The sequence below is a fragment of the Sinohyriopsis cumingii genome, chromosome 7, assembly GCF_028554795.1.
Source record: "Sinohyriopsis cumingii isolate HCF-2022 chromosome 7, ASM2855479v2, whole genome shotgun sequence".
NCBI lineage: Eukaryota > Metazoa > Mollusca > Bivalvia > Unionida > Unionidae > Sinohyriopsis > Sinohyriopsis cumingii.
Genome location: NC_142967.1, coordinates 113,374,377 through 113,392,495, shown reverse-complemented (window position 1 = coordinate 113,392,495; position 18,119 = coordinate 113,374,377). Strand labels below are relative to the sequence as shown.

The following is an 18,119-nucleotide window of genomic DNA, read 5'->3' as shown; positions in this document are numbered from 1 at the left end:
TGTGCTGTTTTGTTTTGAGAGTCTATCGAGGTTTGAGGTCAAAGTAAGTTTCTAGGTGACAGCAGTGAAATCAACTTTGGTTTTTGTTTTGCAGCCTTGTGCTGCTGGCCCTGGATGGAGTTGGTGTTTGTCCATCTTTTTGTTTTATTTGGGGTCCTACTTTCCTAGGTTTGATTTTTGATTGCAGCCTTGTGCTGCTGGACCTGATAATCATTGGGTTTTTGACTACCTTATATATGTAATTTTTAGGGCATTATTCTAAATGGTTGTTACTTTGCAGCATTGTGCCGCGGACGTGAAGGAAAACATTCTCTACTTTTGTCATCTCATATTTTATGCTATCCACATACACCAAGCAGCAGAAACATAACCCAAATATACTATCCACACATGCTAAGCAGCAAAACCAATCGCAAATCTACTATCCACACATGTCAAGTAGAAAAAAAACATAACCATAATTTACTATCCCCACATACGTACTTGAGTGCTTACATTTATGATCACACACATAAACACAAACAATCACACCAGGAAAGGGGTGAGTGTTTATAATCACATTACTCCACATTTACACATTGGGCAAATTGATTACTATTTCTTTTCTAGAGTTTTGGTTAGCCCTGAAAAGGGCTGTTTTTATGGAACTCCAGAGGTATCTGTTAGTGTTGACACCATCCCGACCTGGCACCGAACACGCATCTCCTACTCCAGTCACCTTCCCAGTTTACTCTTGTGGCTGGGAGTGGAGAGGGAGGATGATTTTCTTCAGCACCCCAATCCGCTGTCTCTGGAATAGTGTTGATCCTTCTATTTCTTCTTCTTTTTTGCGCTTTTGGATGCTGAATTTGCGGTGCCACTATTGGTTGTAGCATCCTTACTGGTATTGGTTGTGGTGCTGGTTGAGGCTGCGGTGCTGGTAGTGGCTGTGGTGCAGCTACTGGTTGGGGAGTTGTCCTCACCATGGGTTTGACCTCATACTTAGGTCTGATCATTGGGCAGGGCCTGATCTCTTTTCGTTACCTCCTCTTCTTCCTTCTTCTTTTCTTTCTCTTCCTCTAGCTTAGCTTGTTCTGCAATGACCTCCATGGCCAGTTCATCCAGGATGCGGCTGGCTTATTCCAGATGCATCTGGAGTTCCATTACTTTTTGAAGTCTGGTGTTCATTCTGTAGTGTTGATTAATCAACAAGGGTAACAGACTGCCGAGCATTTTTCAATTTATACGAAAAGCCCAGACGTGAAGGAAAACATCCCCCTAAGACACAAAACTTATATTACCTAATTCATGACCAAAAAACGCGCTGACCTAAAAGAAACACTTACTTTTTTATACTACTCATCACTATTCTGAAACATTCTGACAAGCCTCTTAAAGAAAATACTTATGCACACACACACTTTCTAATTAAGATAAAGAATTCATTTGCTTATAGACGCACTTCTATTTTTTAAAACTTATTATAGGCAATCGATTGTTATTTCTTTTCTAGAGTATGGGGTAGCCCTGGAAAGGGCTGTTTATTTTTGTGTGAACTTGAAGCTGTGTCAGTCTTTTATGTCTAAGATTGCGGCCTCTTATGACGACAGGCTTTCTCACAGGATAAGGTCTGCTTCTTCGGAAAGAGAAGAAGAACTCTTTGGTGTGATACGACAGTCAACAAAGCCTCTTCAGGTTCAGGTTGTTGCTGATGTTGTTGTTGCTGTTCTCTCTGCCGTTTCTGAAGTCTGTACTTCCCTGTCCATTCTTATTTCTCCCTGTTAATTTCTTCTCTGAAGAGCTGTTCTATCAGGTATTCAGTGAATTTCAACATTCTAACATTCTCTATCGCTTCCGGCTTTGGTATTAGACTTTGTCTGACCCTATGCAAATTCATGTAGGTTTCGTTTAGCTTAGCTAGTCTTGAGCACATCTTCGTAGGAGGATGAATCGACAATGGATGGTTAGACTTACTTACTTACTTGGATTAAAGTGATTTTTGCTCCAATGGAGCATGTATCACTGTTTAATGCACGCACAGCGTGCTATTTAATTACTCCTGGGGGAAGGAATGAGAGCCACATCTTCCAGGCTTTTATGTGTTCATGGAACACTTATTAATTAGGCTGTCAGATCGAGGTACTATTTAGTTCCTAGTGATCTAGATGTATGGCCAAGGTGAGTGGGATTTGACCCAGCACGAACTCATTGCTTAGGTTACATTGCTTTGATTGAGACGAGTGGGATTGGACCCAACGCGCACTAGTGTATATTGCTATGGGGGCGTGCACTGCACACGTGATGTTTTGATGTCCGGTCGTGGTAGAGGAGGAAGAGTCATATGCATTGGGAGGCGGTTCATGACACATTGTTAGCATTTCTAAGTTCCAGAGTATAGTTTCTAAAGGTGTCGTCCTGCATAATTTGGAGGATAACTCTTTGCTGTTTTTGGAGTAGGTTAAAGATAGATACCCAGGTTGACAGCCATGGGTTTTGATGTTGCCACCTTGTGTAGTGGGCCCTGATGGTAATGGGTATTTGAGACCACCTTGATTGGCATTGGTTTTTAGGGTCTTAGTATTCTAATTAGTGTTGTTTTTCGTTGCAGCTTTTGTGCTGCTGGATCTGATGGTCTTAGGGTTTTAGACCACCTTATACGTGTTAATTTGGGGTTATGCTTCTTTAAGCAGAGAGTTTATTATTTTGCAGCCTTGTGCTGTGTGATCTGACAGTCTTTTGAGTTTAGACCACCTTATATATTGATAATTTGCGGTCGTATTGTTCCTGATCTGTTTTAGTGAGGACGATTCTGGTGGTCTGTGTTCAGTACCACCTTATATGATCTGATTTAGGGTCCTGTCGGTAATTCTAGTTATATGTTGATTTATGGCTGTCACCTGGGTTAGAATGTGGTCATAGACGTGTTAATTTTCATGCCAAGAGACTATAAGATGGTTAAAGAGTAAGGTAGGAAGAAGGTATGGATAATACACTTTATTTTTTTATTTTTTATTTTTTTTAAATTCAATTTTACGTCTTGAATTCATTATTTCTTATAATTCCTTGTCTTATTGGTTTGGAGTGAAAAATTGTTTTATAGTTATTTGTATGTTATTATGTAGTCCTGTTTGAATTAATTCCTATTTTCCTATTTTAAGTTTTTGTGGTCTTAATTGGTTTTAATTATTAGGGCTATGAACGGCTGTGTCAGTCTGTGAACCCACGAGACCTAGCCGGCCAATATAATTCCCAAACAGTGATTTTGTATTATTTTTGACTGGTCTTGATTTACTTGCATTTCTTTTAATTATAATTAGATTAGATTCGTCTTAGTTGGTTATTATTCGGGGCTATGAATGGCTGTGTCAGTCTGTGAACCCACGAGACATAGCCGGCTGGCATAATTCCCAAACAGTGATTTTGTAATATTTTGGACTTGTCTTGAGATGCTTTTAAATTTTTTTTTAATTAGATTAGATTCGTGGATAAGACTTATGATGTTTTCGAATGTTTGATTGATATTGGGGTTTGTGTTCATCAAGAATTCTGGGTATGTGACTGGGGATTCAATATTACGTTGTTTAACTTTAAACTTAGTCCTTTCTTTTTCAAGTGTGTGGCAGTTGTTAAACATTGGCTCTAGGTGTTCTGGGACCCTGCAGTGGTAACAGTTAGGGTTATGTGGTTGTGGTTCTATGTACTGTCCGAAGCTGTTAGCCAGCTTGGGTTTGCCTGTGAGTATTCTATTTATGAATTTTTGGTCATTGCCTTTGTTTTGGGTGATTTCCTATTTCTGCAGACTTCTTTAATTTTGTTATTTAGCTTCCTGCCATGGGTGTTTGTGTCCCATAATTCCTGCCATTTATTGTCAATGACAGTTTAGGATATGCTATAGAGTTCGCATATGCTATAATCTAGGTTGATATGAATGGTTTCGTTTAGTTTTTGTTTAGCTGTTATATCTGCCATATTGTTACCTGGTATGTTAATATGGGACGGTATCCACGTAAATTCCACTTGTAAGTTATTATTGTTTACTTTTTTAAACAATAGATTGGTTTGTCTAAGATAATTTTCTCTTGATTTGGTGCTGTTATTATGTATGGAGTTGATGACGCTTAGCGAGTCACTTAGTATTACCGCTTGGGGTATTTTGTTCTCTTTGATCCATTTGAGTGCTTCAGGTATGGTCCAGAATTTAGCTGTGTATATGGAGCAGAGGTTAGGTAGTCTTCGTCCTACTTTAATGTTAAGTCCTGGAATTACCTAAGCTGCTGCTGTTCTGGGTGGTTCTGTTATTTTGGATCCATCAGTGTAAATCTTAATGTAGTTGCAATATTTTAAGTTGATCTCTTCTGTACAGATTGTGTTTAGTTTGAGTTCTTGTTCATTTTTATTTCCATATTGTAATGAGGGTGTTAACTGAAGGGTTGGTATTTATCCATGGTTTTTTGTCATAATGATTTGCAATTTCTGCTTGGAGGTTGTCTTTAGGAAGTTGTTTAACTAGTTGATGGACTAATTTCCCTGCTGGTATGTTTTTTGTTAATTTAGTTCTAAAAGGTATGTTGCATTTATAGCTAGCCAGGTGGGGTGTGTTAGCCTGGCTGCGTATATGAGGGTGAGTTCTTGTCTTCTAAGGTGGAGCGGCAGTTTTCCAGTTAAGATTTGAGGCTCCACCAGCGATGTGGATGGTAGCACTCCAATGCAAATAATTAGGGCCTTCTTTGTAACCTATATAGTTTCTTGAGGTTATTTTGGGGTGCCGAGTTGTAAATTTGGCATCCATAATCTAGTTTAGATCTAATTAATGATTTATGTAATGCTAGTAAGGTTTCTAGATTGGATCCCTAGATGGTTTCTTTAAGGTTTGTAAGGAGATTAAGGTCTTTATTGCACCTTTTGACTACTTCATTTATGATGTATCCCCAGTTTAGGGCTACTTTTACGAATATAATTTCTTGATTTTGGATGGTAAGTTTTGGAAACTGATTTTGTGATTTTCGTTTGGCGGTGAACAGTACTGCTATGGTTTTTTCATGGGATAATTTGAATCCCCATTTATCAGCCCATTTCCCTATTTTGTTTAAACTTGTTTGAATGTCGCTGATTACTTTGTGGTTGGAGGGGTTTCCTGCTCTCCATGGTCCACTGTCATCAGCAAATTGTGAGAGTTCAATTAGTTTTGATGTTAAGTTGGTGTCCAAGTCATTAATCATCATGTTGAAAAGGGTTGGGCTGAGTATGCTCTCTTGTTTTCAAGTGTGTGTGGACCAGAGTAGGTGTCGCTGTTATTTTACGGTCGGCGAGAAAGTTTTCAATGAATTTAAACATTCGACCTGTGATGGCATAGAGGTTGAGTTTTGCTAATAAGCCTTTTGTCCATACATAGCCTAATGCCTTTTCGAGGTCAATAAATACTGCAATTAAATTCCTATCAGCTTTGCGTTTAGAGTTGAATGCTAATTTGATTGTGGTTCCCAATCGTATTAGTTGATCCGTGGTGGATCTTTTGTTTCTAAATCTGCATTGATTATCGAGATTAAATTATTGCTCTCTAGGTGGTGTTTGAGTCGGTTGGTGACTATGATTTCCATGATCTTACAAATTGGGTATTGGAATTACTATTGCGTGCTTCCATTTATCAGGTAATTTGCCTGAGGTCCATATTTGGTTTAGTAATTTAATAATTGTTTGTTTAATGTTATTTGGGATATTTTTGTTTATTGTATATCCTATTTGATCTTCCCCTGGGCTAGTTTCATTTTTGGTTATCAATGCTAGGTCCCATTCATAAGTTGTAATATCTTTATTTAGGTTCGAGACTATTGGGACCGAGGTCTTTAAAGAGATTATTATGTGTTCTTTCTACTTTGTCCCTATGTAATTGAAATGCTGGGGTGTGGTTGGTGCTGCTACTCATTTCTGAGAAGTGCTGAGCTAGTCGATCAGCTTTTTCTTTATTAGTAATGGCTCCCGCTATTTTTGGGGTGGTGTTAGTTGTCTTCCCTCTAATTGTTCTAATCTTATCCCAGACTTGTTTAGTACTAGTTGTGATATTGATGCTTGTGCAGTAATTATGCCATGTTGTTTCCTTAGCCTGTTTAATTAGGTTTCTAAGGGTTTTCTCCCTTTGTTTATATGTAGTGAAATCAACAGAATCTTTAATGCGTTTGAATTTATTGAGGTTTTTTTTCTTATCAGTGATGGCTTGTTTGCATTTTTCATTCCACCATGGGACTGATTGTTTATTTGGGTTACCACTAGTTTTGGGTATGTTAGTGGTGGCTGCCTTTTTATGGTGTCAATCAGGTTTTCGTAGTAGTTATTAGTATTATCATTTTCTAGGTTTTTGGTGTCTACTTTGCTTAGTATTTGATTGAATGTGGTCCAATCTGCTTTTGAATATATCCATCTAGGGGTTCTTTTTAGCGAGTTAAACGGGACCGTCATCTGCAGGGTGACTATTACTGGGAAGTGGTCACTGCCCAAGGGGTCAGTTTGATTCACCCTCCAGTCGACCACCTGGATTATTGATGGCGAGCAAATGGTGAAGTCAGTGGCGGACATAAGATCGTTGACTGGGCTGAGGCATGTTTTTGTGGTGTCATTTAAAATGGTAAGGTTAGATTCAGTAGTCCATTCTTCAATCAATTTGCCTCTTTTCTCCATCACCACCCCCCCACTCGTTATGGGCATTGAAATCTCCACAGATGACGATCTGGTCTACTCATCTGTGGTCATTTATTTGTTTATAAGTAGCTAAGTTAGCTGTGCCTGATTTCCCCCCTCGGTCATAAATGTTAAATATTTGTATTTAACCCTTGCCTATATGAATTATGAGGGACTGAATTTCGAATCCTTCATTGCTACCTGGGGTTGATGTTATGGTTATTGTTGTTGCATTCGGATTGTTATCTGGAGTTTAGGTATTTGTTTAGTTCTGCTTGTTATTTTGGTTTCTTGTATATATATATATAATATCTGGTTTATGTACTATATTTTGTAGTTTAGCTTTAAATTCATTGATATTACTTGATAGCCCTCCAGCATTCCATTGCCATATTGTGATATTTTTATTTGTGTTATTCATACTGTTAGTGGTCATTTCTACTGGTTAATAGGCTAGTCTATGTGTTATCAGTCATTATTTATAATTAATTGTAGTTTTTCCTCTATTTGTTTAATTTTGTGTTCAGCTATGATTTGTGTTTCTGCATGACAGCCTTGATATCCCTAATTAGCTTTCCTATTTCTGTTGCATGTGCTGTCTGGTTTTAACTGTTGGTGCTTTCTATCCACTGGGTGTGTGTGGTTTTGCTGGTTTTATATTTCTTTTTGACTGGGGTTTTGGTCGAGTTCTGAGCTTTCAGTGGGATTTGTTTTGGGTTGTTTTCATAAGCATTGTTCGGTGGTTTGTTTTGTAATATTGCTTTTTTGGCTGTTTGGTATTGTAAATTCTTGGTATTCATGACATGAATAATTTGGAATTTTCTTTTTGCATGTGGACATTCCAATGATTGGGGTGTGTGTTGGCCCTTACAGTTAGTGCATTTGGGTGTTTGTCTCTTGCATTGCCCCCTATGGTTCCCACCACATTGCTGACAGCTTGTCTGAAATTTACATTTGGAGGCAAACATGACCCCAAAGCTGACAGTTGCTACACAGCCTTGCTTTATTTATAAACGACTCGATGTGTAGTCATATCCCTGATGGACCTATTCTCACTGGTGATTTAAGTGGTAGTTGTGATTCAAGAACTACCGAGTTTGTTTCCTGCCCTTTGTAATTTCTTAATCTAAAGGCCCTGTTAATGGGTTTTCCACCTTCTTTAAGTTGTGTAGTTATCTTTCATTGTTTAGTTTTTGAATCTTGCCTTTAAGCTTCAGTATTACTTTAAAGAAGGATCTGTGTGTGTGTATATTAGGTTTTATGGGTTGGGTTGGAGTTTCCTTATTGTTTTGTTTGGGATTATTTGATTCGGTATTTGCTACCTGTGAATATTTCTTTGTTTTGTGGTGTTTTTCAGTATTTACTGGTAGTTATTGATTGTTTCAATTTCTAAACATTTTGCCATTTGGCTTTGGGTGCTACAGGTTTTGTAGCTTGGATGAAATGCTTTTTATATATAATGTTAGCTCTTCAGGGTGGTATTTATTTGTTTTTCTAATGTCTGGTGTGTGTGCAATCTTAGTTTTATCCTTTAGGGGGTTGGTAGTTGGTTTTTGATTTATCTTAATTTGGGGTGTGGTGGCTGTTATGCTTTCAGGGTTGGTATCACTTTTTTGAGATGTTTGATTGGTAGGGGTGTTTGACTTTTCCTGTCCAGGTTTGATTTTTGTTTTTTCTTGGCGTTTAAGGAGCCTTTTCCTTTACCTTTCTCGCCCCATTTATTGTTTGTTATTTTAGGGATGGGGTGGGGTTTATTGTTTGCCTATCTTGGCTGTCCCTTTCGGTTTGGCTGTATATTAAATCTTCCTCTGTTAATGGTTTGGATGGCCCCGGGGTTTGACTATTGTGATAAACCTTAGTGCATTCAGGATCCAGTAATAATAGGTCTTGATAATTTGAGCCCCTAGGCGTTATTTGAGCTACTCCAATTGTTTACCTGTTGATTTTCGGCCTGCGCTTTGTGTGTAGGGTTCTCCCTACGTGGTATTCTCGCCCTTGCTAGCCTTGGTTCAATAATAACCAATATAGGCTTATTCTTAGGCGATAGTGCCAGCACCATGTAATTGGGGGTGGGTGTCTCTTTCAGAGATTGTGTTTGCATCTGATTTCCTATATCAGCAGCAATGGTGGTATCTAACACATCTTCCCCTACTGTGGTATCAAAAAGAGCAAATGTTATTGGTGATTCAGGGTTTAATTTTTCTGCTTGTTCCCTAATGAGTTGAAAATCTGGAGTGGAGAATGTGAATGGCAATTCAGCTGTCCGGATTTCTTTGTAGTTGGAGTTTGGCGATATATTTAATTTTCCTGTGTTGGTCGGGGTGGTGGTTATGTTGCAATTTAAGGTGTTGAATCTTGTCACTGCTTTACATAATTTGCTATCTTTGTGATTCCTAACGTTTCTTTCCATGATGGATTTCTTATTTGTCAATTGTGATGTCATTTTGCTAGCTTGGGATGGTTAAATCAAGGTGGTTAAAGTTTTGTTAGTGTAGAGTTAAAGTAATGCTGTTTATTTTCCTTGTGACAGAAAATCTTGCAAGATTACATTTGCTCGTAATTCGCGAGGATTCTGTCCAGGCGTTTAGTAATATGGATCATATTGTCTGTTTACGGAAAGGAGCTAACAGCAAGGATTCTTATTTGTTAGAATAGTAAGAAAAGTATAATTTGAAGTGTTTATTTACTTTAATTGAAAATCGCACAGCGGTTTTTTGATACTGAACGTGTGCGGATTCAATCCAGGTTAGTCTAGTATGAGCGGTATGACTAAAATGCGATGATGTTGTTGAGTATATATGATTTTGTTTGCTTTTAGAGCGCTAGGGAAGGTATAAAGTCCATGACAGAATCTGTTGAAAGAGAACATCTCTTTATAAAGAAAACTGATTTAGACACCACAGTCCATACAAACTTTGAAGCTATCAGACAGGATCAAGGCTCAAATATCATCGTGGCGGCTTACCATATGTCTTCAAAAACTGCTTTGTACAGTACTGGTGACGGAGACTGCCTGTTCAACTCCTTTTCCACCTACCTCGTCGGCAACGAATCAAAAAATATAGAACTCTGTTACAGATGTAGCATCGAAGTTGTCCTAAACAAAGACAAAATTTAGAAACATCCCATGTATTCAGGCTTTTTACTGTGCTTGCCTGACTTTCATGATGAATGTCTGGAATGTCCAGATCTTGGAAAGCCTGTATGTTTTTTTGTATGACGGCCTTGTCAAATTTGTTAAATTTGAAAGTAGAATCCGTGTACCCTGCAATGAATGGGTCGAAGGATTATAGCTTTGTCAAACTGAACTGTGTATTTACACCAATGTTCTGTGATCCAGAGAAACCAACCATAACCATCATGCGGACAAACACAAATACAGCAAAGAACGGATTCATCAAGAAAAGAAAAGCACTGTGGATTCCCAACCACTTTGTACCCCTGGTATCACTGACTCAAGCATCCAAGCACGTACAGGTAACATCGGAATATATTGTGATCAATGCCTCACCCAGATCCCCCAAAACGGCGGAAAAGACTCAAAATGAAAGTATCAGTGAAAATCAGTTTGAAACTACAACATGGTTGGAGGAGCCTGCTAAGGAAGTCATTCAAATTCCACCATCCCAATCAACTTCATAAATAAAAGACAATCAGAGGAATATGCCCTCACAGCAAATGTATGATTATGAATTAAACAACGATTGCACGTACGTTCCAAATTTATCTACAATACAGGAAGAGTCATCTCCCAAACAAACAGGAAGAAAATCACTAGATGCTCATGTTCCTGACATAAACATGGAACAAATACTCAGCTCACAAACATACATCAGTGCAATTGATTCTGAAAAAGACGATGAATTATACATTGATGAGTTTGTGCCAGGTCCTTTAAAGAAGTTCATGTATCTCAAATCTGTCATGGACGTGATGAAAGATCCAAAGGTTGTTCTACAAGAGATCCAATCTTGAAGAAAAGACGGCATGTATTTTATTATCACTAACGTCGTTAACATCATGAAACGTCCTTCGGGGAAAAGGTCTGAGTTCTGGGACGACTGTGGTGCATGTGCCAAGTGTGCATCACCATCCACAATATTTTTTGAAAGAAATGGCACTCTCTTGATAATTGTTAAATGGCAAGATGTGTACTGCGTCAAGAGAAACGTCAACAAAAAGCGTATCTACGAGCCATTACAACCACAACCATTAGCAGACGAGATCATACACATTCACAGAATTTACCAATCCCTAAAGAACTCTCCGTCAGGGCCTGATCAGTTCAAGCGGCGGATAACGTGGTTCCAGAAAGCTGATAATCTCCTATCTGATATTGCAACCAACATCGCCCTTGCCGAATACTTTGGAAACATGTCATGCATCCATGAAACATCCGTCACAAAACGTCATTTAGATTAGAACCAAGCCTTCTGTTAGTGAAAGATTAAGAAAGGAACTAGAGCACAAAGGGGTGAAGGAAGTAGAAAGAATGGTACATTCTGAAAGAAATGACGATTACCAGCAACCAAGAGGCGAGAAACAACTCCGAAATATTAAACATTCAATAACAAGAACAAAACACAGCCCATCCAAATCAGGGAACATCGCCGACCATATTGTTTGCGTAGAAGAAATGACCAAAACAAGCAAATTTGTCCAACACCCAATCGTGACTCTTTACAGCGAACAACAGCTCACAGACATTAAGAGGTTCTGCTGTATTGAAGGCGGTAGCGTTCTTGGAATGGACAAGACCTATAACATTGGTGATTTTCACGTGACTCCGACAGTTTTCAAAGACTTATCCATTAAAAAGAGATCTGCAGATCACCATCCGATTGTGTTCAGCCCAACTTTCATCCATACCAACTCCAGCACCAAGGCATATTCTGCATTCCTCCATGACGTCGCTGACAACTTGACAGACAACCAGCTCCAGTTACTGACTATCAGCACAGATAAGGAATTGGCAATCAAAACCGCTATAAAGTGCTATTTGCCTGGTAGCACACACGTTCTTTGTACTCGTTATCTAAAGCAAAGCGCAAACAGACAAATGGAAGATATAATTAGGTTTCCATTAAAAGATCGCCTGGAAGTTCTTGATTTAGTGTTTGGCTCAAATGGTCTTGTACAAAAAACAGACGTTGACACCCACCAAAAAAGACTAAACCGATTACGTTCCGTCATCGATGACAAAGAATTGCATGCCTGCAAAAGAAAGTTCCGCACCTACTTTGATACAAGATTGTATCCAATGCTTAAAGAACACGTCATAGATCCGGTCAAGAATGGAAAAATTACATGGACATGGACAAACAACAACTGCGAGAGTGCAAATCACATCCTAAAATCGGCCACAAAATGGATGCTAGCTGAATTACCAAAGTTTGTCAAGCTGCTTTATCAATTAGTGATCAGTGAGCAGGAACAGAGATGTCGTTCCCTGAAAAACATGGGTAATTATCGCCTCAGTGAAAGATATTTACACCACCTTGTCGACATTGATCACTGGACCAGAATGACAGAAGAACAACGGGATAAAAGGAAAAAAATTCTCACTGACTGTGGTAAAGACCATCCAAATACGATCTACTCAAAAGACAGCAGAAGAACTGTAACCAGAACTCCATCTGCAGGTCGAAAACCGAACCAAATTCAAAGAAAGCGGGCAGTAAGGTCTAGAACACCATCAACTAAGCCAAGTGCGAAACGCAAACTGTAATGTGCAGTCTATCATAAAGCAGTTTCGAAATATATATTTGCACTGATGCAAATGAAGATAACGAAAATCGTTGCTATTATTTACTTGTTTTAATTAAAAAAATGTCGAGAAAATAACTTTGTTGTAACTCTGAGCGACGGAAATTTGGATTTTGGTTACGATATTAACCTTTCGATGCAGTTGTGGAAATAACATTTCTTCTGAAACATTATCAAATAAAGGAAATCATTTGTAAACAGTTAATGTAATTTTAGATATAGTATAGCTTTTGGGACCAAAGAAGCTTAAATAATAAACTGAAAGCAAATTTTCTCGTCCGATCTTACAATAATTTTTTTTATTTGTTTTTCATAGTTTTGTAATTTTTCGTTTTTGTGACTTTTATCAACTTTTTGTAACTTTTATCACTTTCGTAACTTTTCGCACTTTTCTCAGCTTTTCTTAACTTTTCATAACTTTTTGCACTTTTCGTAACTTTTCGCATTTTAGTCATACATGTTATTTCTACTATCAAAACTTTGACTACATTTTTCTGGTCTGGAAATTTAAATAAAGTTATAAAATGATACAGTCTGAAATACAAAGCAAGATAAACATCTTATCTTGTGAAATTACTTTCATCATGTTATTCAGCATATTTACTGCAGGGTAGAAACAGGTCGAATGTGCTACTTCCACTAGCCGATTTTGCTAGAAAGGGATTTTGACCATAGTGGTGAAAATAAAGGTTAATTCACCAGATTGGATTCAGGACATGGTTATTTAAGAGATATGCGTTGGTACGTTACTGTCTTTTGAATGTATTGTGTAGTTTTTCAGTTTTCTTGCGATTCTGAAGCGATAAAAGACGCGTGAGAAAAAGTCGAATCGAGCGAAGGGTTGTGGTCACGCTTGCACTCCTTGTGTTTATTTATATTACCGATAAGGGGATTTAATATTGTCAGAGATTTCGCCGTACTTTGTTGATAAAACGTCAGACTCCTGTGAGTATGTTGATAGTGAAATACCAATAGTCGGCTAAAAGAAGAGCTAGCCTCCTCTAGCAGTAAACACATGGGTTTGGGCGAAGTAGAATGTTTCAAAAACAGCTTGGATGACAACTGTTTAAAGTTTCATCAGCCTGTTTAGTACACACTGTTTTGCATAAGTGTCATCTAGGAAAAGGGCTCATGTGTGCACTGTGAGCATCACATGGTGTCATAAATGACCTTCGGACATGAGAATTGGAGGTAGAAATTTGGGTAGTACTAATATTAGTTCCTCTACTTGTACCTCGTGGACAACCACAACAAATCAAGTTGAGGCTACGACATCGTAGCTAGGATTTGGTGCATACAATTCTTCTGTTTTGAACTACCATTGACTTCTCTGGTCAAGTGGATAATATTTGTATGCTTTGTTTTAATATAGGTTTCTAAAAAAATGGACCTGCTTGACCTCACTTGTGTATTTTTTTTTTATGAATTTTTTTAATACTAGGTCACTGATTGCATCATTCATTTTGTACATAATAACTGGCCCCTGCCCCTTAAGGAAATTTAATAACTTTTTTGTGGTGCAGTCATCCAAATCAATTATACTTTTATGATTCTTTGTGTATATTTAAATAATTTGTATACATTAGTTTCATTATATTTCCTTCCTTTCTCCATATATCATTAGTGTTGTATGTAATGCTCTTTGGAGAGGCAGGTAACTGTTTTGTACCTCAGTGTGAGAACTGTTTACATCAGGACAAAGTAGCTTATTTTGGACTTAACTTATTAAATATGGGAACAAAATGGTAACTATAATGTATTGTCTTGCTCTTTATGTAGCTTGCACCCCTGTTTTTATGAATAATATTCACATTTCAATACAGACACACATAAACTATTTCATATCATGTCAACATGCATTCTTAAAAGTAATTTAACTCCACAGGAGCAGATAGACTTAAGAGGAATCAAATATAAACATACTTTTGTGAATGTTGAATGTCACTAGTGGAACGGCGCTGCGTATTGCATATTGCTTGCTATGATTTGGTGAGAAGAATGAAAGTTGTAACACACCGACATAGTTTCTATCTCCATGACCCCACTCTGAAGGTGACATAAGAGATTCATATCTCACACTTAGGTAATAATAGGAAATGTTTCATGTTATGTATATATCTTGCAATTTCTAGGTTCAGTTACCAAAGGGGGAAAAACTTAAGTGGCAGCTTCTGCATTTGACAATACCCATGCAGTTTCTCCTCTGAAATTCTTATGTTTTCACTGAATGTTAAAAATATATCATTATCCTTGTTTCTTTTCTTTTTGCAGGTTCAGTTTGCATCGCAATGGATAAGGATTAATCGGTTAGTCAGGCTAAAACAGTAGCTTGAATCTCATCCAGATAGTCATTCTGATCAAGTATACAATAAAGTGACTTTCATGGACAGATATAGCTACCGCAGAAGTTGTTTTATGGTACGTGCTTATTAAAATCCAAGCAAGGGAAATGTTTTTTTACCTTTGAACTGAATTTACCATTGTAAATATTTGTTCTATAACCTATCTTATTATTTGGTGTGATTTTGTAAACTCCAGAAATCGTTAAAGTCAATTGTAAGTGAATTGGTATCTGAGAAGAAATTTCTCTGTTAAATTGTACTGAGCAATGTATATGTATGGTCAGTTTCAGTGGTTATGTATCAATTAATTTATGTATTATGTCACTTTGTAAGTTTAACAGGGTCCCACGCATCAGTATATCAATACTCCAGCAAAGTCTAATGTTATTGATTAAACTTTGATCTCTCCAGATTAGTTACACTTTTGTGTTCTGTGTACCCCCTCACACACACAACACTGATGCTGATATAAGCATCTCCAGAATGATAATGAAAAGTTAGGAACTGCTTATTTTATATCAGTCTAAAAGTACTTATAAAGCACCTGATTTACTTAAGTGTGTGATTTCTTTAAGCTTGCTAGAAGAGTTTATAGAAACTTTTCACTTCTGTCACTGACAACTAACATAGCATTTATGTCATTACCTCCTAAAATTTATAACTTCCAGATCTCTTATTGACATATATGAACCATTGTAAAGGAATTTTGATTCTGTACTGATGCTATGGTACTAGACAAAGACCAAAAGCATTGTAGGTTGCAAACAATTTGAAATCTTTCAAGAAATGCAGTCAGTCAAAACTGAGAGTAAATAATGAAGTGCTTTTTGGGGCAAAGTACATGAAGTCCCTCTTCTTAAAGCATAATACCATCTTCAGTTTTATGCACAAAAAGTTTTCCTTTATACCATTGTACTAGATAATGTCTAAATATGTGATATATACACAACTTTTGACATAAACCATTTTTAGCCAAATTCTTAAGGAAAATTGATAATTTTTTGATGGTGCAGTCAACCACATCTATTATACTTTTTTGTTTCTTTGTGTTTATTTAAATAATTTGTATGCATTAACTTTATTATATCTCCTTCCTTTTTCCATATATCACTTAGTGTTGTATGTAATGCTCTTTGGAGAGGGAGGTAACTGTGCTTTGTACCTCTATGTTAGAACTGTTTACATCATGACAAAGTAGCATATTTTGGACTTAACTTAATAAATATGGGAACAAAATGGTAACCGTAATGTATTGTCTTGTATTTTCTGTAGCTGTCAATTACCCCCCCACAAAAAAAGAACTCACACTGACACAACACTGATGCTGCTATTAGCATCTCCAGAATGATAATGAAAAGTTAGGAACCACTTCTTTTATATCAGTCTAAGAGTACTTCTAAAGCACATGATTTACTTAAATGTGTGATTTCTTTAAGTTTGCTAGACGAGTTTATAGAAACTTTTCACTTCTGTCACTGACACCTAACATAGCATTTCTGTCATTCCCTCCTAAAATGTATAACTTCCAGATCTCTTCTTGACATTCATGAAACATTGTAAAGGAATTTTGATTTTGTACTGATGCTATGGTGGTAAACAAAGACCAAAAGCATTGTAGGTTGCAAACAATTTGAAATCTTTCAAGAAATGCAGTCAGTCTTAATTCACAATGTAAATAATGCAGTGCTTTTTGCCACAAAGAGGTAACTTTTTCAAAAGCATAATACCATTTATAGTTTTGTGCACAAAAAGTTTTCCTTTATACCATTGTACTAGATCATGTCTAAATATGTGATATATACACAACTTTTGACATAAACCATTTTCAGCCAAATTATTAAGGTGGCAGGGTACAGTTTTGAAAATTGGATCCTGGCAAATCTCTTAACTTAAGGCTATGGTGTGACTTTTTCAGCTATTATTGTTTACTAATTAAAGATATGGATATATTTGTGAACTAGGTGTTGCGGGCTTATGTTGTTCTTGAAAGTGATGTCAGGCATGTATACCTTCCATAGCTACTCTGCGGTATGATGGTAGTGAAATACCAATAGTAGGCTAGGAAGAAGAACTAGAACCCCATAGCATTAAGCACCTGGGTTTTGGCAAGTAGAATATCTCAAAAACAGCTTGGATGACAACTATTTTCAATTGCATCATCATGTTTAATATGTACTGTTTTGCATATTTGTCATCTAGGAAAAGGGCTCATGTGTGTACTGTGAGCATCACATGGTGTCAAACATTACCTTCAGACACGATAATTGGAGATATAAATTTAGGATTGTGGTGCATAAACTTCTGCTGTGAACTGCCATTGACTTCTCTGGTCAAGTGGATACTATTTTGATGCTTTGTTTTAATATAAGTATCTAAAAATATGTATCGTTTTGACCTCACTTGTGTATATCATAGTTTAAGATTTTTATACTAGGTCATTGATTGTGGCATTAAAAATTTGTACATAAAATCTGGCCCTTGCCCCCTTAAATGTTGAACAACCTCCGGAAGTTCGCATGACACACTTTATTCGGGCTTGACTAAAAAAAACAAGATGGAGGACTAGGAATTATTTCTCCTACCTTTGTTGCTATATAATGAGCGTCCACTGTGTCCAGATCCTAATAAGTAAGATGAAGTCATTGTAAAATTATTGTCAAATTTTATCAGGCGTTTTCATGAGAGTTCACTCTCGGATCAGAATAAATCTATCATTACTCACTGTGCACTGTTAGGATGGTCATACACTCTGTAACAGAAAGAATAAAAACCAACAAGTGTTGTAAAACTTGACAAATAATTTAATTATCAAAGTTATAAAATGAAAATTTAAGAGGATCTTACAGCGTTATGAATTAAATCCAACGTAATCATATAAAGGTCTACACACTTTCAAAAGAATTGAATGTTCTTTGTGAATTCAAGATCTTTAAATGCAATAGACTGCCAACGTCCTGATGTATCACAATGACATTGTCCATAACTCCTCCAAACAAATTTACAGTAGTTTCTGAATGAAATTTTAGTCCGATGAGCACTTTGTTATTCCAGTAAATAATCTAACAAATGTTGCCTCTCAGATAGTTTCTAAACACATCATTAAACATATATGCAGACTTATGTTACAACGACAATATATGAAAGAAGAATAAAAGAAAGTTGTCCAGCCCAACCTGTTTATATACATCATAAAATCCTAAAACACATTTTGTCCTGCTCACTACAAGCCAATTTGCAAATACTCCACATCGACGTATAACGCACATGTTCAAGCCATTCAATGGGAAATAATTTAATTCTTCTAAGCACCCACTTGACCTCACTAACCAATGAGATATTACTCAGACTTGTCAATAGGTT

At 37.0% G+C, this 18,119-nt stretch overlaps 1 protein-coding gene across 3 annotated transcripts in view; it reads left to right on the top strand.

Annotated features, from left to right (window-relative positions):
* The window catches only part of LOC149795952 (uncharacterized), a 209,840-nt gene extending 193,839 nt beyond the window's left edge, over positions 1–16,001 (top strand). For all 3 annotated transcript variants that reach the window (XM_089965872.1, XM_089965873.1, XM_089965874.1), the window contains one exon: positions 14,689–16,001. Coding sequence is in view for 1 of the 3 variants with exons in the window: in XM_089965874.1 (XP_089822000.1) it covers positions 14,689–14,720 (32 nt within the window). In the remaining 2 variants the exon portion in view is untranslated. The remainder of the gene's footprint in view (positions 1–14,688) is intronic.
* Positions 16,002–18,119: the final 2,118 nt, after the last annotated feature.